This window comes from Leptonychotes weddellii, chromosome 13, assembly GCF_054177405.1.
Source record: "Leptonychotes weddellii isolate Sample4059 chromosome 13, ASM5417740v2, whole genome shotgun sequence".
Taxonomy (NCBI): Eukaryota; Metazoa; Chordata; class Mammalia; order Carnivora; family Phocidae; genus Leptonychotes; species Leptonychotes weddellii.
The window spans coordinates 56,838,693-56,864,969 of record NC_138381.1 but is presented as its reverse complement, the minus strand read 5'-3'; the positions used below and the strand labels follow the sequence as shown (position 1 = coordinate 56,864,969).

Genomic DNA, 26,277 nt, shown 5'->3' with positions numbered 1-26,277 from the left:
TGCTTTCAGCCAAGGACAGTTCAGATGGGGAAACTGAAGCCCAGGGGAAGCAAAACTTCCTTAAAGCCACAAACGAGCCTCTTACTCATGGCAGTGGATCTGTGTACCCCACCCTAGTGTCCAGCCCTGTGGCAGATGTTGGGCTGCTAGAGAGAAGTCCTTTTTTTTTTTTTTTAAGAAATATATATGTTTGAGCCATGGGGCTCAAACTCACAGCCCTCTGATTAAGAGTTGCATGTTCTATTGGCCTCCCAGGGGAAGTCTTAAAAAGGTGATGACACCACTTGGGTGCTGGGCCCAGACCCTTTGTGTGGGGTCTTGAAGGGTGAGTAGGAGTTTTATGATGGTCCTGGTGGACAGGCTCCCTGGACTCAAGGGCCAGCTTTAGCAGAAGGACCAGCCTGGAGAGTACAGGCTGGTGCCAGACCCATGGTGTCCACAGAACGGATGGCTCTGAGAGGGCGGGCCCTGAAGGGCCTCAAACGCAGGCCCAGGCACTTGGTTAGCCCTGCTGCCAGGTGAGGGTAGGATGGGGACCTGGGCGAGTCTGGTGCTCAGAGGCTTTGGGACCTGTTGCTTGGGGGAACAGAAGAGCCCTCCTGGATGGCCAGTTCTGCCACTCAGCATGAAGGTGGCGCCCTCCTACCTCTGCTACCCCTGGGACCACCGCCCAGAGAAAGGCACAGCCCCCAGAGCCCGCCCACTCTCTCCAGGCAGACCACCGGCCTCGGCCCGGGGGACCAGCCTAGTGCAGAGCGGGAACTGGAGCCAGGCTGCAACAGCTGGCCCCACTCGAGCGTCCCCCGGGGGCCACCGCCTTGTTCCCAGGCCCCCATCCCAGCCCGTTCCCAGGCTGCAACCCACCCCCCAAAACACACTGCTAGGGACGTGGTTGGACGAGGCTGTGAAGGGACCACCGGCTGGGAAATCTCCTACTCCCTTGCTACCAGGATGCAGGACCTCACCATCAGGCTGTGGGGAGGCCCAGCATGGCCCCCACCCCACAGGGCCCCTGCCTCATTCCACTGCTTGTGTTCATGGGCTCAGTCTCCCTGCTGGAATACATGCACTTCAGATGGTTGGAAGACTCCAGGGGGACCTCAACAGCCACAGGGGCCCATGGGGGGGACAGCGAGAACCCCCCCCACCAGCTTTCAAAGCAGACGCACACCGATCTGTGTAGATGCAGAAAGACATCATTTTGTTGGCTGCCGTCCTTTTTGGTAGCACACGTGGGATGAGCGTCTACTTGCTTCCCTGGGAGTTCCAGGGGGTCTTGCGGAGCTCAGATCTTGTGTTTCTGTCCTCACCTCCCCCCGCCCCCGCCCTGCTGCCGGTCCCATGCACACCCCGGGGTGCTGATTTTCGTCTGTGGCTGAGGCTTTGAATGCCTGTGCACCATCGGTGCCCTTCAGAAGGTTCCAGACACAGCCACACCTGGGGCGTTCGCCTCTCAGAAGGGTCACCACTGTGCCGTTCCTCAGCTACTGCTGAGTGTCTGACCACCTTGCTGCCCTAGCTGTTCCCAGGGCCTCCCACACCTTGGCTGGGGCAAGTCTTCCATTTTGCGGGTGGGGGAAACTGAGGCCCAAAAAGGCTGTGAGGCTGAGCCCATAGAGGTGGACGTGTCCTACAGATTGTCAACCGTGGCTGCCAAGTGACACGGCGAGGTGTGGGAGGGATTGGAGGCAGAGTCTTGGGGGTGGGGTGGGGGGTGGACCAGGGACAGGTCCCCGATGTCCACACTGTCCTGCTTCATGGCTGGGGCCAGAGGAGGCAGGGGCCAGAGCGGCTGCCCCACAACCCTGAGGAACGGGGTGTTGTGTCCCCAAAGGGTGGAAAGTTACAGCCGGGAGGATTAGTAGGTCATTGGCACCCCTGAAACCCAAGCTGGCTGCCGGCTCTGGGAATGGGCGTCTGACCCCTCTGCGGCCTCCGGGATCCCGGAGAAAATCCTCGAGGCCGAGTTAATACCAAGACCAATTTTTATTTCAACAAAGTTAATTCTCAACAATGTGATACTGAGGGAGAGGGATTTTCCTGCCACAGGGGAAGGGGGGCTGGGGTCCCGACACGGCGCCGCCCCTCCCCCTCCCCCCAGCTGTCCCCACCACACGGGCAGGGACTGAGCTGCCCCGAGGATGAAGTTCTGGGACAGAGCAGTTCAGGCTGCTCCTTTCAGGGGGATCCCGCCACCTTCACCTCTTCTTCCTCAAGCCTGCAGGCTCTCTGGGCCTGGAATGCCCTCCCCCCATCCCTCTCTGCCCTCCCAGGCCCTTGAGGTGAGTGAGGGGACCTCCAAGGCCCCCACCTCCTTTATCGCCTCGAGGAGTGTGGGGTCTAACACCTATCTGTGACCTGGGCAGACAGGGCTCCGGAAGGTTTACTGAACAATGCATGAGCCTCTGTCTCTGGGGTCACACAAACTTTGTGGACCCTGACCACACCCCATCGAACCGGCCACACATCTTCCCACTTCCAAAGGTGCAGCTGGCCTGGACTCAGACCTGGCCCAGGGTACGGGCTGGGAGGGCTATAGGGGAGGAGCAGGGGCTCTGGCGGCAGAAGGTGTCCCCCACCCAGCCCCCCTGCCCACCCCCAGACGCCCTGAGGGTAGAGGGTGGGAGGGGCTGGGACCGAGGGCGCTCAGACTCGACCCCACTGCCCCCCAGCCGAGCCTGGGGCTGGACCCGGAAGCTGCTCTCCGGCCAGATAATCGATGGTCTGGGGGCTGCAGCGGCTGCGGGAAGGTTGGGAGCCCTGTCAGAAATTGCTCCTGACGATGACCACATGCGCTGCCCGAAGGGACAGGCTCAGCCAGGCCCCACCCCGCTGCCCTGCCTTCCCTCTGTAGCGGCCACTCCATCACTCTCACCCCTGCAGCCTTCTAGGCGAGGCGGCCTCTACTCCCCTTCTGTGCAGGGGAAGTGGGCCTGCTTGGGCCATGGCCTCTACACAGACCCCAGCCAGCAGAAGTGTTTGCAGGCCCCGAGTGGGCACAGCCACGGGAGGCCCGTGACGGTGGGGGGACACTCACTGGGGGGGGGGCAGAGGGACCAGTGCGGTGCCAAGGTTAGACGTACGTTGGGGCTGCCCAGGGCTGTCTACAAGGGCCCCCAGGCTTTACTCTGAGGGTACTGCCCGAGGGCAGGACTAGGGGCCCAAGGGCACCCTACGACAGGCCAAAGTCAAACCAGATGGGCTAGGGGCCCTGTGGGGCAGGCGGGCCATTCGTCACCGTTATCTGCTCCGCCGCCGAAATCACAAACACATTTTTAAGTGAAGGACTAGCTGCCACCGGCCTGAGGGCCCTGATGCCGCCCAGCTGTGGCCACACTGGGCCGGGGTTGGGGAGGGGGTGTGGGGGGCCAGCACTCGGCCGGCCTGAGGGAGGAGGGCCTGTAACCCCCAACGTGCCCCCCGAGGCTGCTCCGGTGGCTGAGCCAGTGTCAAGCCCTCCCTGGTCTGACATCTGCTTGGACCCCTCTGGAACTGGGGTGACGGGCCCAGGGAGCACCCTCATCTCTGCTCTGGGCATTCCTGCCTCCTGCCTTCCTCCCACAGCCTTGGCATTACAGAGTCACTCTCCGACTCACACACTGACCTGCGCTGTGCATCGGGCTGCTTGCGAGGACAGAGGGGCTCCAGGTCAGGGCCGTGCCTATTGCATGGGGCCGGCGGCTCAGGGGTCACTCCATGGGAGAGTCTAGCTTCAAGACACAGAGAGACCAAGACAGAAACAGAGGCAAGAGATAGAGACAGAGATGGGCGAGTGAGCCTGACGCCTGTCACCAGAGACCCACCCCATGTGGCACCGCAAAGCCAGCAAGTCTCGGTGGCGGGGCCCAGGCGCGCTCGTGCTGTGGCCTGGCTTTGCAGCGTGGCCGGGCACGTCCTCTAGGGTGTGCAGGCAAGGGTGGGGCTGGGCTCCTTTTGGCCATCACTCCGGGAGCTGAATGCAGGTCCTGCCCAGCACCCTGGACCCCCGGGCAGGCCCATGGGGATGGGGGGCGCCGGGAGAAATGGCCTGTGACGGGGGTGGGCGTCCCGGGCGGGAAAGCAAACAGTGTCAGCGGCTAATGAGCGGGAACCGGGCCTGGGGCCGAGGGCCCAGGGAGGGGCATGGCCATCGCTCATCCTGACAGGCGGGCAGCAAGGGGGGGGCTGGGGACTAGAAGTGGGGGGGAGCATGAGAGCCGACAGAGGGTACCCTGGAGACCCGACCCCACACACAGACAGACAGACGGACAGAGTGGAGGCGGCCAGGCCCCGCCCATCCCCAGCTGTGGCCCCCATGGCACTTCACTTGCTCCATCATCTCTCCTGTCTGACCCGGCTGGCCGTCCCCCTCCCCCACACGTAGTCTTTATGGGACAAAGGAAATAGTCCCAGGAGGGGGTGCTGAACCTGGGACCCCCACATTGCACACTGGGGAGTAAGAACTGGAGTCTTGAGGCCCTGCCCCTCCCTGGGCCTCGGTTTCCCAAGCTTTACGAGGCTGAGGAGGGAAGGCTTGCTCTGAGAGGTCCTCCCTGCCCTGACTTTGCATGGTCACTGCTCCTCCCTCCCTAGCTGCAGCCCCAGCTGTCCTCAAGGTCCCCATCCTTTCACACAGTCCTCCCGCAAACCTCGATGCCTCCAACAGGCCCCATAGCAGTGGGTGCGCTGACTCCACCCCTGAGGGGAGTGGCCCCTCCGGGCCTGCACATTAAAGCTGCTGTCCCATTTCATAGGTAGGAAGACTGAGGTGCAGAGTAGGAGGGGAGATAGACGGGTTGGACGTCAGGCCCAGCGCTTGGCCCCCCTGCCTCTGGCAGGTTAGAAACCCCTGCACCCCAGCCCTCGCCTAAGCCGAACTGACCCAGCCTCTTAGCCTCTCGTCTGCCTTGAGCGCCCTAAAATTGCAGGGTCTCCGAGAAGGCAAGACCTCGAGAGCGCTCCTGAGTTCCTCCTGGCCCAGCCCTGGCCCTGGTGGCCCCATGACAGCTTGGTTGGCCAAGTGGCCTGTAGGTGCTTGCCTACGGGGGTGTCCAGGCCCCTGTCCTGCCTCAGCTGGGAGGGAGGGGCAGCCATAAATTCACACCGCCCGCCGCCCGAGGGATAAATGTGTCATCGACTGCACGATTTACGAGCACACCCCTGGCCCGAAAGGCAGAGAAAACAAGCCTCTGTGTACACATGGCGCGGCAGGCAGGGATGGGCGGCTACCAGGGGGCATGTGGGGGCACGGCCGGCTGGCAGGACGCGTGCAAGCAAGAGGTGTGGGGCTACGGGGACACAGACATGTGGATGGGTCTGCGGGGACATGGCCACACTCGTACAGGGAGGTGGGCTCTATTATCTCCCATATACCCGCCGACACTTGCGTGCACACACACAGCGGTGTGATCACACACTGACCCATCAGAAGGTGGCACAGCGTGCTCAGGGACACTCAATGGGCATGTCACCCAGAAGCGTGCATGGTTAGCCCATGTTGAACCCACCCTGGAGGTGTGCTCTCCCCCCCCCCCCGGAGGAGTCAGACCCAAGGAAGGGAAGACAAGGCAGGCTCTCTGGATGCTTGTGTGCACATACCTGTGTGTTTATGCAGGTGTATGTGTATGTGCTTTTATACTCTGTGTGTGTGTGTGTGTGTGTGTGTGTGTGCAGGGTCTCTCCCATCCCCAGACAGCTCATGAAGGGGGCCATGGTGGAGGGGCCACCGCACGACGATGCAAAGGCAGAGCAGGAGGCCAGCGGGCCCAAGGAGGACACAGGGCAAGCACGTCGGGAGACGAGGATGCATGGGAACAAGGGCTGGGTGGTGATGTCTCAGTCCTGGTTGGGTCCCACCTTCTTTGAGGCTTGATTGTCTCAGAGGCCCAGGGGCACCAGGCAGCCCTGGCCAGCTCCTGAGCATACCCCAGGCAGCAGCCCTAAGGAGTGAGGCCATAACTCAATCTTGACTCTTCGCAGTCCCACTGCCTGGCCTGCTGACCACATGCCCATGGCCCACTTTGTCCACAAGGATCCCGTGGGGCAGTTCCGGGCTCGAGGCTCTGCTGGTGCCAACCCAAGGCACCTGCTGGGACCAGTCCCCGTGCAGCAGCAGGCTGCAGGGGTGGGAGGCAGGGACTGCGGGCATGTTCTGGGAAGCTTCAGGGAGCCCTTGGAGGATTCTGGGAAGACTCAGTGGACCCATAACAGCGTCACTGATGTCTGGCAAGGACTTGGGAGCTTTGCGTAATTGAGGCTGTGTGTCAGCGTTAGCTGTCAACATCCTTCCACGGATGATCTGGGGACACACTCTAGCCACTCATCCTGCTGGTCTTGCTACAAGAGAGTCAGTAGTGTGGCCCCCGGAAGGATTCCTGGGACCGTGGATCCCCAGTGCAGGGAGAAGGGGCTGACTGGTGTGTTGGAGACCACCGTGGCAGAACCACGGCACCCCAAATGAAGAGAGCATCACTGACCTCCACACTGGGGACCCCCAGATGCAGAGCAGGCACCTGGAGAGCTGATCAGGGACCTCTACGACCAGAGACCCACCAAACAGGGACCTCAGACCAGGGATCCCCAGAAAAAGGACCCCTACACCAGAAATTCCCATACCAGGGATCCCCAGAGAAGAAACCTACAGAGCAGGGGCTCCATATAAAGGATCTGCAGCAGAGAGACCCATAAAATAGGAACCCCCCCCACTCGCGACCCCCCCCAGAGCAAGGGGTATGCAGGTGAGGCATTCTGTGCCAGGAGAGACCCAAGGCTCCCACAAACAAGTCTGCCCCCACTTTTCCCATAAAGAAGACTGATGGTCTCCCCCAAACCCTCCTTTTCATCGAAGTCTCAGGATGGTGGTCACGTTCATGGGTTCCGGCTCTGCTCTAGGGCTGTGTCGCTGGTGCTGTCCTGGGTGCGGTCCCCCAGGCTGCACTCCTGTAGGAGAGGAGGCAACCCGAACACGGTGAGCACCTTCAGTGGGCACACAGGGGTGCGGGCGGGCATGTTTGGACAGGCAGCTGTCAGGGGTGCCCGCCCCTCCCCAGCCCTTCCCAGACAGAAGCCCTTTCCTCAGTATCTGCAAAGACTGGCTGGAATCCCTCAAGAGCATCTTTAAATAAACAAAGCACAGAGAAAAGTGAGCTCCTAAATACAAGTTACATCAACATAGGTTTCCACACAGATGCACAGCGGAGCATGGCCTTTAGGCCTCCCATGGGCACCTCCTCAAAGCCCTGCCCAAGCCTGGGAGCGCTTCAGGGGCCCAGGGGTACAATCCCCCGAGCGATGCCCATGCTGCCCTGGGAACTTCACCACCCCCGCAGGCCCCAGCCCCAGGCTGCAGCCTCCCTCTTGGGGATGGGCATGCCAGGCCTATCCACACACCGGGGCAAGAGAAGCAGCTAGCATGGGGACCCTCTACTTCCCCTGGGGTCTGTACCCCCACAACCTAGTGGCTCCACCAGGCATAGTTTGAAGGATCCTCCCCAGCTCCTCGCACTTCTGGAGGTTCTTTTACTTCACTGGGAACACAGTGACCTTGAGGGGATGATCCCAGGTCCCGTGTGACTGGGACAGAGGCAGAGAGAGCAGCACTGGGAGGGTGGGAAGAACCAGGAAAGCTGGAGCCCTCCCCTCCCCCACCCCGTGCTGAGTGAAGGTCTGTCTGGTCCAGAGCCCCTCGATTTGTCTGACGCACTTCATCAGGGTGAGGTAGGCCCCTCCAAGGACACCGGGAGAGAAGGGCGGGAGACTCTCCTGGGTGAAGGTCAGGGACCAAGGGACCTGCACCCTGAAGCCGTCCTCCACGCAGTCAGTGGCCTTCAGGCAGGGCTGCACACGGCTGGGAACAATGCTTGAGAACCCGTGAAGGACTGGGCGGCAGCTCCCCCTGCACAGTTGGGGGCCCTTCGGCCCTCGCCCACCCACAGGCTGAGCCTAGTGCCCCTCTGGGCCCTGCACCCCCTGCACCCTCCCCTGACAGGCGTCTTCCGGCAGCACAGTGCTGTTCCCTCAGCCTGAACATCCCCAGGAGCCTCCCCGCCAACACACACACACACACACACCTGTCAGTGCTTTTGATATCCCAAGGCTGGGGCATTCAGGCTTGTTCTGAGGGTCAAGATGATCGTCCACATAACGAGGCCCAGGGCTTCTCAGGCACAGAATTTCAGGAGCTCTGAAGGAAGCCCCTGTCCCTGCTCCCACTGCTCCTTGAGAGATTTCATGGTGGACATTTGTTTCTTTTGTGTACAAGTGGCCTTATTTCTGCCACGTGAGCCCTGAGGGGTGATATGCTGGACGGACCCCTGGGGCAGGGATTGCTCATGCCAGTGGCTGGAACTGGGGGCCTGGAACACCCCACAAGTCTTGGGAGCACTCCCACAGGCTCTCTCAGGTTTTGCCCACTAAATATTGACCCCCCCCCGGGGGTGTTCACACCCGTGGAGGCGTCCCCACCTGGTCCATCTCTCAGCACACTTTGTGCAGCTGGCCCTCAGCACCCTGTGGGGTGGTGGTGACAGGAAAGCAGGACAGAAGGAGGGATGGACAGTGTTTCCTCTGGGGCAGAGCAGACCCCCTGGGAGGGCTTCTCGGGGAGGACGGCTGACCCCCAGATCCTGCAGGGCCAGCCCAGGGGCTCTCCTGATAGGACAGGATGTCATCCCCGGCAGACGGTTCCTGTCTGTGCGCAGAGAAGATGGGCACGCTGAGAGTGCTTCCAGTGGAGACAGCACTGGGTGTAGAGGGTTCTGGGCATGTGACTGCGCTGGGGAAAAAGAGAAGTGGGCCTGGGGGATTCCCCCAGGGGCTGTTGAAGGAGGGAGGGACAAAACAGCTAAGGCCAGGCCCAGTTACCAGGACCAGTGACCCCCAAAGACCCCTTCAGCCTAGCGGGGGAGTGCTTCCCGAGAGCACCCCGCTGATTTATGGTTCTCCAGGGTGGACAGAGTTATGGCTGTTAAGGCCTTGCTCCCTCCCTCCTCCTCCTCCCTGTTGGGGGTCGGCTGGGGTGGGGTGGCTCTCAGCTGGTTTCCAGATGGGACTGGTGGAGGGGGCACCTGGGGGTGGGAGGCCAGACACCCTGAGCAAAGGGACCTGGCCTGTGTCAAATGGCCAGCCCTAGCTGCCTTTGTCTCTCTCTGTGGTTGTCTCTCTGTCTCTGTCTTAAGCTCTGTCTCTGTCACATGCAGCCCCCCTTCCCCAAGGCAGCCTGGGTGGGTGGGAGTGGGAGCCGGTGATTTATCGCCTGCTGCCTGTCTTCCATCGGAAACGCCGGGGGTGGGCGCAGACGGTGCGGTGAGCTATGGGCCCCCAGGGCCCCGCCACCCACCCCAATGTTGTTGCTCTGTCTGGGCGGCGGGTGTGGCCCCCCCACAACGTGGCCAGAGCTTAGGCCCCTCCAGACCTTCCCAGGGCCTCGTCCACGCGGGCCCCACTCAAGTCTCTGCCCAGTGAGGGGCCGCCCCCCTCCCCAGGCTCCCGCTCATCTCCCTAGGCTGGAGGGGGCCCACGGAGGACCCGCACACACACCCCGCCCCCAGGTTGGTTCGGAGGTGGTGGCGCAGCCTCTGTTCCACTCCCCCCGGGGTGGCAGGGAGCGCGCTCTACCGTCCCCACCCGGTATCCTCAGCAGAAGCTGCTGAGGCCTGCACCTCACGGTCGCCCTCCACGTCCGCCCGCAGCAGCTCCTTCCAGCCCCGCCGCGGTGCACACAGCAGGGGCTCAATAAGTGTTTGAGCAAACAGGCGGCGGGAGGGCGGATGGTGCACCTGGGCTGACACCCCCTCCGCCCGGCGGAAGAGGTCCCTTATCTTCCCGGTTGATGGGCTGTCAGCGATCAGAGGGAGGGGAGGGGACGGGTGGGGAGAGGAGGGGAGGGGAGGGGAGGGGAGGAGAGGGGAGGGGAGGGATGCAGAAGGAGCGCGCTCACCCCTCGCCGTCTGTTAGCGGCCGCTCGTAGCACCCTTCCCTATTCCCACGGGGGTGGGGGTGCGACCCGTCCGCCGAGTCGGCGACCACCCCCACCAGCCTGGGCAAATCCTCCCACTCCTGGCCTCTGTTTCTCCGGGGACCCTGGTTGCCTGCACAAGCGGCGCGCACCTCGGCCGCCCTAGCCCCACGCGGGCCGTTTCCGCAGACCGCGCGCGCCCTCTGGTGGCCTCCCGGGGTCTTGGCGAGTGAGGGGAGAACTGGATGCCGGTTTGGGGCGGGAGGTTCTCAACCCACGCAGCACCCACGCATTTCACAGACAAGGACACGAAAGCTACCGGCGGGAGGTCCCGGCTGTGTCTGCCCCTGCTCCGGGGTGGGCAGTGGTGTGGTCAGAGGACCCTTGGGCTGCTGGACAAGGGGCCCTGAATCAGCCAGCCTGGGGACTGGAGGTGTGGGGGGGGATGGGTAGCTCCTTGAGTGGTCACCGCCTTGTTCCCATCTGGAAGGAGTCTGAGGCCACAGCGAGGGCCAGACTGTCAGTGGGGAACAGAGCCTGGGGCAAGTATGTTGTCCATTAGATGGAGGACAGTGCTGGGGGGAGGGTCCTGATAGGCGGTTGAGCTGGGGTAGAGATGTTCACACTCCCCTCCCAGCACCGGGCCATTCAGGGGCGCTGAGCTGGGACCATCCTCTTCTCCACACTCCTTGGAAGCTGAGGCCCCAGGGTCAGTGCATGGAGGGTCAGCTCGGGGTCAGAAGTCGGGCTTGGGGGCTCCCAGGCAGCCTGGAAAAGGTTAGCCAGTGAGGCCAGGCCAGCACCCTCTGTGCTCAGTACCTTGGCAGAAGCCAATCTAAATCATGGAGAATTGGCAAAAGAGAGGGAATCTTGGAGAAACCATGGAATTCCTCTGCCTTATCTACCAGGGAATAAGGACGTTCTTCCTTAGGTCTGACCACACTGTGATGCCAGCCTCTTTCCTCCATCAGAGAAGCTCCAGCGGCTTCTGCAGCTCTAGGCTCTCAGGGCTGTGTACCCACCCGCTCAGCTGGACACTGGCCCAGAAGCCCTCAAGCTTGGGGGCAGTGGGCAGCGGGCCTGGGCTTCTACTGACCCTTCCCCATAGTTCCTGCTGGAGCCTCGCCTCACAGCCCAGGGGGACCGCCTTCTTTTAGCTTGGGGTCACCTAGGATACCGGGTCATTTTCTCCTGGGCCCTGCATTTGCCGCCTGAAGGCCTCAGTGAGGAGGAAGAGAGAGGGGCCCTAGGGGCCTGGTCTTAGGTCTGCTCCCTGTGCAGCTGTGGAGGTAGCTCCGGCTTCGCAGGAGGACCCCTCTCTGGCACCTGGGTTCCTCCTCTGGAAAGTAAGGGGGACACTCTCTCCCTGTACCATGTTGGGACTGAGTTGGGAGGTTGCCTGTGTAGCTTGCTGTGACAACGACTGTTACCTCTGACCCCTACCAGGGGCTCTGGGTGTGCTGAGCCACTCCTGGGGGTGGGGAGGGGGGCAGTTCATTTGTACAAAAGGGGCCACCATCCCTGATGTGGTGATAAGGCCGGATGGACGATTGGACAGTCGGCTGCAGCCCACAATGGGCCGGATGCCCCGCACCTGCCCACAAAGGAGGGGCTGCCTCCTGCCTCATGTCTGACTGGCAGCCCCGAGATAGCATCAGCCCAACCGGAGGGTCATCCATCTTGTCCCACAAAGACTGGGACAAAGGCCATGTCAGCGGCAGCCTCCCCGACCTGGTCAGTGGGGGCCAGAGCCTTCCTGTGCCAGGCACCCCAGGCCCAGGCCTGAGGCTTCTTGTCAGGGTCCTATTTGGGGTCCATGGAGAGCAGCCTTTATTGTTTACAGGGTCAGCCAGGTGGGGGCCACACGAGGGTGGGAGCAGGACTCCAAGAGTGAGGAAAGCGTCAGGCCCTCATTTGGGCACCCCAGGCCCCTTCTTAGCAGCTTCTGCCTTGCTGGGGCACCCCGGGGGAGTCCCAGGCCCTGGCTCTCAGCCTGGGGTTCAGGGACTAAGGCTGGTCTGGGCAGTCAGAGGCACCTTCCCGTGGGAAGTGGCAGCCAAGTGCAGGACACGATTCCAGATACCATGCAACCGCCTGGTACCCACTCACCCCTGCAGGGACTTGCCTCAGAGGCTGAGCTTCTAATTCAGATGCCCAGGGAGTTCCGTGGGCCCTCAGACCGTCCTCACCACCCCCAATCCAGCCCTGACCATCCTGAAAGCTGCTCACATGGCACGGTCACGGCCACTCACACTTGAACAGTCCTCAGAGCCTTTTCATGGCCCCTCACTGAGCCCCCGAGACTGCTACTGCAAACATCCGTTCTCTCTCTCACACCACACCGCCGTGTAGTGCCCTCAGTGTCCCTGCGGTCTTCACTGTCCCGTGTCCTCACTGCCCCTACAGTGTCCTCACTGTTCTCACAGAGTCCTCACTGCACTCAGTATCCTTGCTGTTCCTGTGTCCTCACTGCCCCACAGTGTCCTCACTGTCCCAAGTGTCCTGTCCTCAGCGTCCTCGTTGTCCCCAGTATCCTTGCTGTCCCTGGTGTCCTCATTCCCCGGTGTCCTCATTGTTAACACTGTCTTCATTGTCCCCACAGTGTCTTTGCTCCCTGAAGTGTCCTGACAGTGTCTTCACTGTTCCCACACTGTCCTCACTCCCCGCAGTGTCCTCCCCACCCTACAGTGTGGTCACTGTCCGAGTTCATCTGTGCTTTCCACTTGAACTTCTGGGAGAGCGAGTGGTCCGGGCGAGTTCACTCGCTGTCCCCGTGTTTGGCCGGCAGTTATTTTGGGTGTACAAAGACGTGATGCGTCCCCTTGAACCGCCTCCCCGGGCCGTTCCTGCGGTTCGCGGAGGGCAATTTCCGGGTGGCGGGGCGCAGAGACCAGTCAGATAGAGAGAAGGCTTTATTCTGCGCTGGGGTTTGGCGCGGGGGTGCGGGCGAACCCCCGCAGGGGCTGTGGGCTGCAGCTCACCGCCCCTGCCCTGGCTCTGCGGCCCGGGGCCGTAGCGGCGGGCACGCAGCAGTGGGGCGCGCTCGGCCCGGGGGCCTGCAGCCGGGGGTTGGGGGGGTGTGGCGACGTGCTCTCGGCAATCGTGCCCAGGCGGAGGACGAGACCCGGTCCCGGTTGGCGCCAGGGCCCCCCGCGGGAGGGTTCCGTCGGGTCGGCGCGCCCGCGTCGCTCAGCGCTTCTCAGGACTCCTCTCGAGACTCGCTGGCTCCGGCCGGCTCCGCCACCAGCGGGGCGGTCAGCGACAACGGGTGCGCGGCGCGGGCGCGGGCGCGGGCGCGCAGGCGGCGCAGGCGGCACAGCAGCAGCGTCAGCAGCAGCGCGTGCAGCAGCCCGAGGCCCAGCAGCAGGAGCTGCGCCGCCAGCGCCCCCCAGCAGAGCGCGCCCGGCGCACAGGCGGCGCGCAGCTCGTCCTCCGCCAGGTAGGGCAGCAGGCGGCCGCGCAGAGCGGGGGGCGCGGCGCAGCGCAGGTCGCGGTAGGGCGCGCGCTCCGGCCGGCCGGCCAGCCAGGCGCGCAGCGGCACCAGGCGGCAGTCGCAGCGCCAGGGGTTGGCCCCCAGGTGCGCGGTGCGCAGCACAGGCAGCGCGTCCAGCAGTCCCGGCGGCAGCGCCGTCAGATTGTTGCCCGTCAGCACCAGCTCGGTCGTGTCCGGCGGGAAGGCGGCGGGCAGCGAGGCCCACGTCAGCCCGCGGCGCCCGCAATCCACGCGCGTCCCCGCGCAGTCACACGGTGCCGGGCAGCCCGCGGCGGGGCAGCGGGGCGGCGCCAGCAGCAGGAGCAGCAGGCTCAGCGCCCCGCGCGGCCCTGGAAGGAAAGCGCCGTAGTGAGCCCGGCGGCCTGTGGGGCACCTGAGCGGGTCCCTGTGCACCCGGAGCGCTGGGCCCGGCTCCAGCCGCTCCCCCGCCCCCCACCCCCGAGCCCCCTATTGCCCGCAAGCCTCTCCATCTCCATCATCTCGCGCGCGCTGGCTAGAGGTCCCCTCGAAGTCCGACCCAAATCTCCCTCCGGCAGCGCCTCCCAACCCGACTCAGCTCAAGGAGCGCAGCCCGGGCCCTGCCTGACCCCAGACTCACCAGAGCCCATGGCGAGAGGATGGGGACCCGGCTTGCTCTGGAGCGCGAAGCCTTGGCTGGAAAGCCAGGCGATAAGGCTGCCCCGCCCCTGCCAGGCCCCAGTGCCCCCGCCAAACCGACCACAGCGCAACCATCCCCCAGAAATAACCCGGAGGCGGCTGAGGGGACAGGCCCTGCGGTCCCAGATAGAGCCCTATCACCAGGGCCCGCAGGCCGCCAGGGCTTCCGCCCCAACAAACTCCCAGGGGCGCACGGATCACTCTGACACCTCTGCGACTTCACCAACATTGTTCTCCTGTCACCAGGACAGGACGCAGCATTCACAACCGAACAAAACTGGAGAATGGGGTTTGGGGGAAGGTATCATGCTGGGGGTGGGGGGTGGGGGGTTGGGGGAGGATGGGCTAGGGAACTCAGGGCAACAGTGCTGCTGGGGAGAAGGAACCTCCAGCCACAGGCAGGGAATGGCAGTCTAGGGATAGGGGGTTGCCAGGCTGCCCACCACCCACTGCTCTTGGAGCCCTCAGGCCAGGCCACAGCCATGGGTGAGGAGTATGGGCGATCACAGGCATCCCAGCCCACCAGCCCCATGAAATCCTTGCCTGTAGCCAGCTGCCCTCCTTCGGTCTGGAGGGATCATGAGCGCTTCTGTTGCCCAACCCGCCCACTGAGCTACCCGGGAAGGGTGTGAGGAGGTAAGGAAGGACCTGGCCCACCCTGGCACAAAGTGAGGTCTCAGCATAAGCTGGGTGGCCCAAGGGAGTGGGCACATGAGGGCTCCCATGTCCACTCTGCGGCACTGGGGTGGGGAAATAGGTCCGGTATGCTGGGCATCTGCTCCCCTATTCTGCCTTGTTTTACCCACCCGCCTGAGTAGGGCCTGGAGTTGGAGTTCATGACCTTCTAGGGCAGGGGTAAATCTTAAAAGTCATGCCCCAACCTAGCTGCTGCTCTCCCAAGGGCAAAGGGGGCCAGCTGTGGGGGGCTGCTCTCCAGGCCTCTTGGAAGCAGATACAAATGAGGGGAGGGACCGATGTTGAGAATAAATTAGGGTTGGCTGGGGGCTGTGACCCCGCGTCTCTGGGTCAGGTCAGGAAAAGTTGGGAACAGTCCTGGTCTGGGTCACTCTGGGACTGGGGTTGTGCCCAGGCCTGCTGGAGATCCAGATGATTCCAGGGTTGAGTCCAGGCCAGTTGGGGTCCAGGGATGGGAAGGGCCAGCCTGGAAACTGGCAGTCTATCCACGGCAATGTGGGGCTGGTCACTGGTCCTGCATTTGCTGCTTCATCTTCTGCAGCATCTCCTGCATGCGCCTTAGCTGAAGGTGAGGCAAGAATAGTGGAGGATGGAGTGAGAAACGTGATAGGAAGGGCCTGACCCCTCCCCCCCACCAGCCTCTGCTCCTCCCCTGTGGCCCTACTAACCTCCTCATCCTTCATCCTGATGAGCTTTTCTGTCTCAGCGTCGGGGGTAGGCAGGGGCAGGATGGGGATGGGGCTCTCCATGCGGCTGTCCTGGGTCAGTTTGCTGTGGGACAGACAAGAGGTAGAGAGTTTGTCTGACACCCACCACTACTGAGGCCCTCTCCCTCTGAGCTCCCACACCGCTGGGTTGGCTCTGGGAAGACAAGGTGCATGGTGGGGGGTGCCTATCTGGGGAGTTGGGGCAAAGTTCAGGTCTGGGTGGGCAGCAAGGACCAGCCCTCTGTTAGGGAGCTGCGGCTGGGGCCATGAGGCACATGATCCAGGTCTGGGTCAGGGCTGCGCACCTGGTCATCTGCTGGATGCAGTGTGCCCGATAGTTCTCATAGTGCACGTCGCACGTCACATCCTTGAGGTCATGCATGTGCGTGCGGATGAGCATGTTGCGCAGCTTCACGAAGTCGCAATGTGCCTGGTTCTCCACTGTGGGGCAGGAGTGGGGGGGTGGGTGGGTGCAGGCCGAGGGGAGCCTTCCCACCCCCTTGGCGATGCCCCATGTCTGAACTCACCCTCCACGATCCCCCAGGGGTATAGTCGCCCCCGGACCCGCTGCCCCTTGGCCTCCACCACTGTGTTGCTGCCGATAACTGCGAATGGCGCACTCTCCTGGGGAGGGCAGGTACAAGGGCTCATGCCCACTTAGCATGAGTATGGGGTTAGTGGCTGAACAGGGGCATGGGCACTCCACACTTGGTTGGCCCCTCCAGCATTATCAACAGCCTCTCCCCAAAGGGATCCTGGGGTTGCCCAACTCTTTTGGCTTCTCTGAAGCCAGAACTATAGCACAGCTTATATCCTAGGGGCCTTCGCTAAGCGGTGCCCACCAGACACACCCTCCCCTTCTGACACCACCCCCATCAGGAACAGCTCCATCTAGCTCCCTTCGCCATCCCTCCCCAGAGCTGAGCCCGTGCCTCCTGTTAGTGATGCTGACTTTGGCTGGGGCCAATGGCCCCATGCTGCTCCAGCGGCCGCCTATCCCATGTCGGGCTTGGTTATTGCCACTCTAGATCCTGGGGCACCCAAAGCCACAGCCACCCACTGGAGCTCAGAATTCTGGGAGCCAGGGCATGCGGAGGCTTGTGGCCACTGGGCCCTGGGCCAGACCCTTCTGCTGGTGACCCCTTGGAAGAAGACTGAGGAGAAGGGTCAGAGTGGAGGCCTGGCCAGCACTATGCCTTTGGGTCCTGGCGAGTGCTCTGTGACACATGAACAATATGGGGCCAAACTGCACAAGCCAGTGGGGACCTGGGGGACTGTACCCCCCCAGCCCCAGGTGAAGGGGCTCTACTGGCCAGACAAAAGACTCCTGTCCCCACTGGGTTGGACCTGGATGCTTGGCCCCATGTAAACTGACCTCCAGTTCCCTCCTACGCCACACCAGACTGCTTACCTTCAGTTCCCGATCTTGCTGCTTAAAGTCCTCGTCCTCGTCAGAGTCACACTCGGGGAACTGGTACACGTGGATGCCGAACTTGTCAATCTCCTCCCGGATCTGTGGTGGATCAAGAGCTGTCAGATTTGAGGCTGGCCAGGTACCGAGGGCCGGCCGCGTTGGCACCCAGGATCTGCACGGCTGGTGGTCTCCGTCCCAGAGACCTAGCCCACACCCCGCCTGCCAGAGCAGGCTTACCCGCTCCTTCAGCTTCCGGATCTCGCCGGGGACGAGACAGTCAGCTTTGGCGATGAGGGGCACGATGTTCACCTTCTCGTGCAGGGCCTTCATGAAACCCACATCCACGGGCCGCAGCCTGCAGAGAGCAGCCAGGGGTGGCAGGGGCCCGGCGACAGGTGGGGACGGGCTCAGGGAGGGCATGCTTATGGGCACACGGGCAAGGGATAGGCCGCGGCCAGTACAGCCGTGGGGATCCGTGGCGGCGGGTGCCCCCCCACCGAGCCTGTCCCCGGGCCATGCACGCACCCGTGCCCAAAAGGGGAGATGAAATACAGGCAGCAGTGCACACGGTTGTCTTGGATGTTCTTGCGGTTGAGCCCGCTCTCGTCGCGGAAGTACTGCTCAAACTGCTGGTCCACGTAGTCCGTGATGGGCTTCCAGCTGCAGGGGGACAGGAGGGTCTGTGAGGCCAGAGGGGAGGCTGGGCCAGCCTAGGCAGAGACTGTCTCCCAGCAGGGCTTTGCTCACCACTCCGAGTTGTTGACAGCATCCCCGAAGCCTGGCGTGTCTACGATGGTGAGCTTCAGCTTCACCCCCTTCTCCTCAATGTCCACCGTGTGCTTCAGGATCTCTACAGTCTGGCTGATGCGCTCTGTGGGGGTGGGGGCATTGCCTGGAGGGGGTCTCTCCAACTCTCAGCCCCCATCCCCACTGGGCAGCCAGGACCCTTGTTCTCATTCCTTCTAGTGTCTTGGCCCTGGCCTGATTATGATCTGGGCCGCTCCTCCTGGACCCTGAACAGGAGATCCATGCTGTGGGAAAAGAGGAGCAGGGTCTGGACCCTTTGAGGGATCACAGAGCAGGGGATGGGGAACCAGTACCAGGGCTGCCTGGGGCCCACTCACCCTCAGCACTGAGCAGCTTCCGGTCCTTGTACAAGTCGGTCAGGAAGAGGCTGTGGACCAGTGTGGACTTCCCCAGGCCCGACTCACCTGCCAGCAGGTATAGTGGAAGAGTCAGGTTAAGTCTGAGGCCCCTGTGACAGAGCCTGGCTGGCTAATGGCCCAAGCCACCCTACCTGGGAGTCCAGCCCACTCACCAGCCACCATGAGCGTGAAATCGAAGCCCTTCTTCACAGACTTCCGGTGCACCTGATTGGGCAGTGTGGCGAAGCCCACGTACTGCTTGTCGATATCCTGGGGGCCGGGGCGGGGGCAAGTCAGGGGCATGCTGGGGTTCCTGGGGCAGTCTGGTGCCCTGGTCCCTAGCTGGCTCAGACATGGAGGCAGCAAAGGGCGGAGTCCCCTGGGTGGGGAGTTTCAATGGCACAAATGGGGTGAGGGCCTGTGGGCAAAGGCCTGGCGGTGGAAAGGCAGGTAAGGGGGTGGCAGGCATCCTTGCCCCAGCCTCAGTGAGGGAGCTTTGCAGGGACCTGACAATGTGTCTGTGTGTGTAGAGTTTGGGATGTCCCGCTGCAGCAGGCACAGGCTGCCCTCCCTTGGGTGGTGGGAAGAGGGCGCCAGGACCAAGACCCCTCCCCGGGCGGGAGAAGCCCCCTGGCCTCAATACTCCCCCCCTCCCCCCCAGTGTACCAGGGGGTGGCAGGCCCCATCTGGCCGTGATCCAGCAGCGGGGGTGGCTGGCCGCTGCTACCAAGGCGGAGCAGGGGCTATTTATAGACAGCGGCACCGAGCCTCCTCCGCCCGCGGGGCCCCACTGCCCACCCCTGCGGACCCTGGCCCTGGCGGTCCTTGGCACGTCCCAGAGCCCCTCGGGACCGGGCCCCGGCGGGCGCACAAACACTGACCCACATTCCACTCCCCGCTCCAGACACACCTTGAGCCGCCTCTGGGCCTGGGTCCGCGGCGACAGCAGCTGCTCCACCAGGCGGTCCTGGGGCGCTGCCAGCGAGTCCATCGCTACGCTCGCACCCCTGACCCGGTCAGGCCCACAGCGGCCGGGCTTACGGGAGGGACTTACGCGCGGCACTGCCCCGAAGCCCGGTTCTCGCCCCCGTTTTACGGACGCGGGAACTGAGGCCCGGAGAAGGGACGTCGCCCACCCGGGGTGCCGCCGACCCCGGAGGCCGTGCGTGCCATGCCTCTGCCTCTGCCGACCCGCCCCGAGCCGCCCGCGGCGTCGCAGCCACAGGCAGGCCCCGCTCCCGCACCCGAACCAGAGGCGGGGCCTCGCCGGCGCTGACGGGGGTTGGGGGGGTTGGGACGAGACCGCCCCACCCGTGCGGTCGCTGGGAAACAGTCGCCTGGAAATTGGGCCGCGGGCGGAGCCACCGGAAAGCTGCTGCGGAGGGCAGGGCCGAGCCTAGGCGCGCGTAGGCGCGGGGGCGGAGTCCCGCGGCCGGACCAACGGCCTCTGTCCGGGCGTCGCGGCCCCCCGGGGGGGTGGGTGGGGGAAGCCGGGGCCCACCCAAGGGCCCTGGGGGGCGGGGTTGTCGCCGTCCCGCGTCCCGTTCCCCCCCAGGTGCGGCGCGGCTTCCGCCCGCCAGAGGGCGCCGGGGGACCGCTCCTGGTACCCAGGCGCACCCACGCGGGTACCGGCCCCGATCACTCCTCTCCTCGCAGAATTGGCCCGGAAACCTCCCGGTGGTGTCACGGCGTCCCAACTACCCATGGCCACACCCCTCCCTGCAATGCTCCCTCCGCCCTCGCGTGCATATGTGTGTGTGCGTGTGTGTGTGTGTGTGTGCGCGCGCGCGCATGCGTGCGGGAGTCAGGGGTGTTCTTGGCTGGCGTGGCCTCCCCAGACGCGTGGGAACTGGGAGGGGGCAGAGCCCACCTCCCCAGCCTGGACCCACTCCCCCTTCCCCCAGGTTTGCAGAAGCTTAAAGCGGGGGTGGGGGGGGTTAGTTAGAGCACTAGAGGCCTACCCACCCTACCTCTGGAAACTTGGAAGCTGCAGCCAGCACTGGCCACAACTGCCCCCAGACCACTCCTGCTAGCAAAGGTGGGGGGGGTATGTGGAGTGAACTTACCCCCTCCCCAGTATGGGGCTCCCTCTGAGCTTCCTTGCCTGCTCTGACCCACAGGACTGGGCCTAGGGGGACTGGAGAGCTCCAGCCAGTGTAGTTCTCACGTTCTGTGACCACCCCAGGGACCACAGGCATCTCCTGGGCCACCAAACCCTTCCTCACCCTTTCCTGCAGGACTCCGCCAGAATCTGAACCAGCCAGTACCAGCTGGGCAGAGGGAGGCTTGAAAAGGAGCTGCAACATGAAGAGACATACTCCTTGGACTGTGCGTCAGTGGGGAGAAGCCGCCCCCCAGCTCTTCCCCACCTGGTCCTCCCTTCTTGGCTCCCCTGGTTGAGGGGCCTCTGTCTATCTGTCCAGGCTCATGATGCTGCCATAGGGCCTGGAGGCCACTGGCACCTGGGGAGGAGGGGTGGGCCCACAGCTGGGAACAGGAGAGTCTTTCATCCAGAGGAGAGCGGGGGGAAGCCACGGGGCACCTCCCTCAGCTCTCCCGGATGGGCCTCAGTCCTTGCCCTAAAAAAGCCTCCATACTGGCCCCAGCCTTCTGCCATGCTAACCTGGACCAAGTCCCACACAACCTCTACCTGTAGGCCCACTGTAGACACAGCCCCTCAGCCTGGCCCCCACCCAGACAGGCTGGCATCTCAGGCTCAGGGCATCTCCAAGGTGGACACCCCTGGGTCTGGGCCTCAGGCTGAGAAGGAGCCTCAGCACTGCACAGCCCGGTGGCTAATGGAGCTTGTCGCTTCCGGATTGCCTCAATTTCCCCATTGGTAAGGCACAGCCTCTGGGGAGGCCCAAGTCAGGAGGGCAAGTCTCTCACTCCCAGCTCCCAACCTGCCAGCCCCATCATCCGAACTCACCCAGACAGGGCCTGTGGATTCCCTGGGGGAGCTCCAAGGGAGGGACCCTGCCACCCCTCTCTCTGGCCCATGAAATACAACAAATATTCCTCAGGGCTTCCTGAGCCATAGACACAGCTGCGCCCACCTCCTCCTGGTGCCTGAGACTCTCGAGGCATTTCCATTCTTAGAATCATCGGAGCCAGCTCTGGAAGCAGCCGCCAGAGCCAACAGAGCCCCATCGCTGCCTGAGACGGGTGGGGGTCAGAGGATGGGGGCCAGGGCCACCAGAGCTCCCCCCCCGGCCCTCTTTCACAGTGCGGATAGACTAAAGCTCAGTAACACCAACAATGCTAACAGTGAAACTGCCACATGCTTCCAGCTTCCCCCAGATCCTCGGGGAGCCCACCCCAAACACCTGGCTCCCTGGCTTTGTTCCCGGGGCTCCCCCCCTCCAGCTGCATGGTGCCCTCTCTCTCTGGTCCTAGGGGCAGAGGATGGGTGAGGCTGCCTCCTAACTGACCGCGAAGGATGGGCAGACACAGGCCTGGAGGGGTTCCTACCTCTGCAGGAGAGGGTCCCTGTGTGGTACTGGGCAGCTGCTGCCGGCCCAGTAACTCCAAGTGCCTGCAGGCCCAGGAGAAGCTGTGGGGGCTGGTCTCTCGGGCCTTCTCTCTCTCTCTCTCCCTCAAACAATAGCCTGGCAGCATGTGTCCCTGCATCTCAGGCATTGTCTGACCTGCCTTGATAGGAAGGCAGCTCCTGGCTCGGGCTCCCTGAAGCAGCCCTTGCCAGCAGGGGGAGGTTGAGGGGCCCCTCCCTAAGAGCCTCACCTGTCCCAGGGTTGGGTGCGTCCCTGCCAGGAGACTGGCACCTAGGAGCCAGTGACTCCCGGCCCCCACCCCACCTGCTGGGTCGCTCCTGGGGCTGCCACCGCACCCTGGGCCAGGACTTCAGGGTTCCACCCAGCATCTACCCACTGTGTAAATTCCTATCCCTGACAAGGGCTGCCAAGGCTACCTTGGTGCCAGAGTTGGGTCCAGAAAATCTCCCAAACATGACTGAGCTCAAGCCAGAGAGGCCCCCAGCAGGGCTGCCCCAGAGCCCCCTGCCCACCTGGTTACCCACTCCTACTCCACCCTCAGGGTCTCCCAGCTCTGTTTAACCCCAGCCTCAGCTGGGTTCCACAGTGGGTGCCCAGGTCAGCCTCCTGTCCGGTCCTGCTTTCCCGGAGGGTAGGGACCAGGCCAGCCCCTTTGGAAAGCCACAAGCCTGTTTGTACCCATTAGGTTGGAAGACCTGTGCTGGGCACTGGCATGACTCAGACCCAGACCAGGCCCTGGAGGCTCCCAGTCTGGGGAAGAGGCCTGGCCACAGATCAGTCCACTCAAATTGGTGTGTGTGGAAGAAGAGGCAGAAGATGCACAAGAGTGGGGTGGGGCTGCTCAGGTTCTAGGTGCTGGCTGGTGGACACAGACCCCTCCCCCAGCCTGTGGCCTGTCAGTGTCTGTGCCCCCACTCAGGACCCCCAGCACGAGGCCCAAGGCCAGGTCAGGGAGGATGTGCTGGAGCTGGATCAGTGGGAGAGGGACACCCGGCCCATCCCCCCAGCCTGGGAGGGGCGCCTGTGCTGTAAGGGTCAAGGGCCAGGCCCCCAGCGGCCTGGCGCCCACTGCTCCCCTTCGCAGCCCCAGGCGCGGCGGCACTGCCCCAGCTGACAATCGGTTATCGCGACAGGGAGGGATGACGGCCGGCGGGGGCGGGGTCGCGCCTGGGCACCGGCAGCGTTGGTGCCACAATGGGTGACAGCAGGCCCGAGGGGAGCGGCGGCGCGCACGTACCTGCTTGTCCTCTGCAGGGTCGGGGTCGGGTCAGGGTCCGCGTCCCGGCCGGCGGGCGGGGGAGAGAGGAAAGACACGGTGAGAGGCAGGCGGGCGGGCGGGCGGCGGGGACAAAGGCGCGCGCAGGCGCGCGGGCAGGCGCCGGGCTCACCTGGGGTCGCCAGCTTGCTCTTGTACCGCAGGCCTGTGCTCATGGTGGCCGCCGGCGGCGGAGGGGTGTGTGGGGGGGCCGGGCGGCGGCGGGAGCGCGGGCGGGGCGCGGCGACGAGCGGCGGAGGCCGAGGCCAGGCTGCGGGGTGACCGGCCCCTCCGCGCCGCCGCCGCCGCCCGCCCCGCCCGCGCGCCCGCCAGCCAATCGGCGCCCGCCGCGCCCACGCGCGACCCGGCGCGGCCGGCGGGGGCGGGGACCCAGGCGCCCCCCAACCGCCCCGCGCCCTCCGCCTCCGGGCGACGCCCTCGCTTCCAGCCGCCCGCCAGCGCCCCGGGGAACCCGGCGACGCCCGCGCTGCCCCCGCCCACCGCGTGGCGGCTGCCTGACTCCCGCCCCACCTCGCGTCTCCCGTGCACGGGCCCCGACGCCGCCTGCCTCGCTCTCGAGGGACCCCGGTCCATGCCTCGGCCTCTGACCTTCGCTCCCTGTGGCCCTTCCATAATGCCTGCCCTCGCCCACCCCCACCCCGGCTCTGGCGGCCTCCTTCCAGCCCCTCCTCACCTCACCATGGACGTGGGAGGTGCTGGCCCCGGGGAGTCCTGCTTCTGGCCACAGCAGGAAAGGTGATGGTCACCGCACGGAAGGTCGGATGCCCGGCGCAGGGCCAGCGCCAAAGCTGTGCTCCACAGCCTGTTTAGGGCTGTGCACACCTGCTCTGGAAGGAGACACACCTGGGCAAGCCGCAAAGGCCAAGCCCTTGGACAGTTGTCCCTCCTCTCTCTTCCTGGCTTATTTTCTGGGATCATTACTGAAGAGTAACTCAGCTGACATCTGGGACAGGACAAGGCCTGACCTCAAGCGTGCCTACCCTCCCACTCCCCCTCTGCAGCCCGGCACCCTCTGCTCTGCAGACGCACAGCCAGACCCGCTGCCACCCTGAGAAGGGGGCAGGGAGATCCCAGCCTTCTGTGCTAGAGGGCAGTCAGTGACACTGAAGGCAGAGTCAGGGAGGGCACCCCATTTACAGATGAGGAAGCTGAGGCCCCAGACCTTCAATGACTTGGCAGGATTCACAAGCATGAGCGCCTCCTGTCTTCTGGTACTATCACACTCCCAAGTACCTTTGGCTTCCCTGGAATGCCGCCAGGTGGCACATCTAGAGTCTTGAGTCCCACAGAAAGGGACAGGCCTGTGGTCACCAGCTCCCTAGGCGAGGGCCCCCTTAGAAGGAGATGGCTGCTGTACCTTCCACATGCAGGAAACCCTCCTCTCTCCCAGCCCCTTGCGTGCCCCTTGGTCCCTCTGCTGGTCCGTGGGGTCCTCCGTCTCTGAATCACCAGCACCTAGCACAGAGTTGTTTGCTCAGTAAATGAAAAAGCCATCATTGCTATGCCAAATTAGGTGGCAAAAGCCCATTTCCCCTCCACTGGGACCTCCACTTGCTCCAGAAGTGTGACCAGTGTGGAGACACTCCACCATTCTGACCCCTCATCCAAAGCCTCAAGGCCGATGTGTTTGGAATTCAGAATCTGTCATATATCTCGTACATTACGTGAGACCTCATTGGAACCTGCGGCTGCACCTCATAATCAAACACATTAAGGTGTTTGTAGTGAAACGTGGCTATTCACACAAACGGGAATAAATAAAGGCCCATAATACAGGGCTGCACATCAGCTCAAGTCTGGCTTTGTTACAGAGTTTTGAACACCTTTAAGTTTCGGAGCTTTGGGGGAATTTGGAGTTGTGGATAAAGGAATGCGGCAGGGAGGGGGCACTCGAAGTGATAGACAGGACTCCTGAGGCTTCATCAGTTCTGACAGGCTCGGTGGGAACCCCATCTCAGGGGGCCGGGAGCTTTGCAAAAATGGTTCAATTGGTGAAAACTGACACAGACATTTAGCATGAACTGACCCGTACAAGCCTGTGCTTGTGGGGACAAAGGAGGAGGCAGGAACCTGTCCTCGATAAGGCAGATGTGTTCCTGCGAAGGGCCCCCTTGGGGCTCCCGACAGCCCTGGGTCAGGCCTCCCCTTGAGGGGAGTGGGCTGCAGGTCAAGGGCATAGCTCGGGCCGAGGGTGGGCTTTAAAACAATTCTGGAGACAGGAGACAACAAGAACAAGGTGTACCACACAAACACGTCTTAAGGTAAGTGCACTCCAAAAGATTACGTACAGAAATGCTATGGGGTTAGGGACCAGCATTTTAGGTCTGGAGTGGAGCTGTGGGGCAGTGGAGCTGATGGAAAGAAGACCAGAGCCACTCCCTGGAAGGAGAAGGTGTCAAGGGCAGACGTGGGTCAATGCCTTCTGTGAAATCCTAAGGGTGACCAGAGGCTGCTGGCCTCGAAGGGGGAAGGGGACTTCACTCCTTGCTCTGGGGCTGTGGTCACCCAGGACCGAGTCCAGGGGATAGACCCAAATAGTCCCACCACAGACACACCAGAGCTGTCCCCTGTCTGGTTGAGAGACCCTCGGGGTGGCAGCAACCTTTGACCGGCAGGCCAAATATCTGCCTGGGACATTTCAGAAGTCAGGACTGGGAGGTGCTGGTGGGCTGTGCCTCCAATTCTCCTAGATGGGACAGCATAAGACCTCCTTCCCTTGGGAGGGAGTGGGCGTGGAAGGGCCTGGCCTGGACACACTGCATTAACCTAGGTAAGGGGCTGTGGCCTCCCCGAGTGGGCTCTGAGTCTGCTTCCCCAACAGGCGGAAAAAGTGCTGGCTGTGGTTCAAAGAGAAGTAAATAAGACACTCCTGGGTGGAAAAAAAAAAATGCTACTTTTTAATTCACAAAGAAAAGAAGTTAATGAGTGAAAAAAATAAGTTACACCCAGAAAAATCTGTTCAACCAACTTGGGCTACAAATAGCTCGATGCTTTCCAGAAAAAAAAAAATTCTTTTAGTTAAGAAATTCTCAAGATGCTGCATTCCGCCCATGCTGTGTTTCCCTCCCCCTTTCCACAAACTCGCGGGCGTCAGTGTGGTCACACAGGAGGGAAGATGGCCTCACAGTAAACCACGATGATGGTGACGAAAGGACAAGTGGGTGGCAAGTGAGGCAGGTGCCAGGGTTCAGAGGTTTGCTTCAGGTGACACACTCCCAAGTCACTCCCAGGAATTTGTCGCTGAGTATGGGAGCAGTGTGCAGAGCAGGCCAAGATCAAGTTAAGTAAGAACCGAGAAAAGGACCTACTGTTCTGGCCAACGGATGGTGCTCCGCTCAGGGTTCTGCTCTCTCCACCTCGATGCTGCCCCTTCTCCTACCTGCTCTACCAGCTTCCACATCCAGCCCTGCCCACTCCCTTCCCTCCTGCCACACCGTCCTGGA

At 63.0% G+C, this 26,277-nt stretch overlaps 2 protein-coding genes across 3 annotated transcripts; both read right to left on the bottom strand.

Annotated features, from left to right (window-relative positions):
• Positions 1 to 12,830: 12,830 nt before the first annotated feature.
• Positions 12,831 to 14,184, bottom strand: GP1BB (glycoprotein Ib platelet subunit beta). Its single transcript, XM_081801613.1, has 2 exons — positions 14,026 to 14,184; positions 12,831 to 13,756 (listed from the first exon to the last, which is right to left on the bottom strand). Exons 1-2 carry the CDS (start codon positions 14,033 to 14,035, stop codon positions 13,134 to 13,136), a joined length of 633 nt encoding a protein of 210 aa, XP_081657739.1. The 5' UTR covers positions 14,036 to 14,184; the 3' UTR covers positions 12,831 to 13,133.
• Positions 14,185 to 14,296: 112 nt separating this feature from the next.
• On the bottom strand, positions 14,297 to 23,086 carry SEPTIN5 (septin 5). 2 transcript variants are annotated; one of them, XM_006748184.3, is made up of 12 exons: positions 22,947 to 23,086; positions 22,796 to 22,806; positions 18,220 to 18,316; positions 18,026 to 18,112; positions 17,649 to 17,772; positions 17,427 to 17,561; positions 17,139 to 17,256; positions 16,899 to 17,000; positions 16,015 to 16,111; positions 15,793 to 15,928; positions 15,449 to 15,551; positions 14,297 to 15,342 (listed from the first exon to the last, which is right to left on the bottom strand). In XM_006748184.3, exons 1-12 carry the CDS (start codon positions 22,987 to 22,989, stop codon positions 15,286 to 15,288), a joined length of 1,110 nt encoding a protein of 369 aa, XP_006748247.1. In that variant the 5' UTR covers positions 22,990 to 23,086; the 3' UTR covers positions 14,297 to 15,285. The 2 variants fall into 2 exon arrangements, with proteins under 2 accessions (XP_006748247.1, XP_030875003.1); XM_031019143.2 differs by lacking the exons at positions 22,796 to 22,806; positions 22,947 to 23,086 and adding an exon at positions 18,957 to 19,313.
• Positions 23,087 to 26,277: the final 3,191 nt, after the last annotated feature.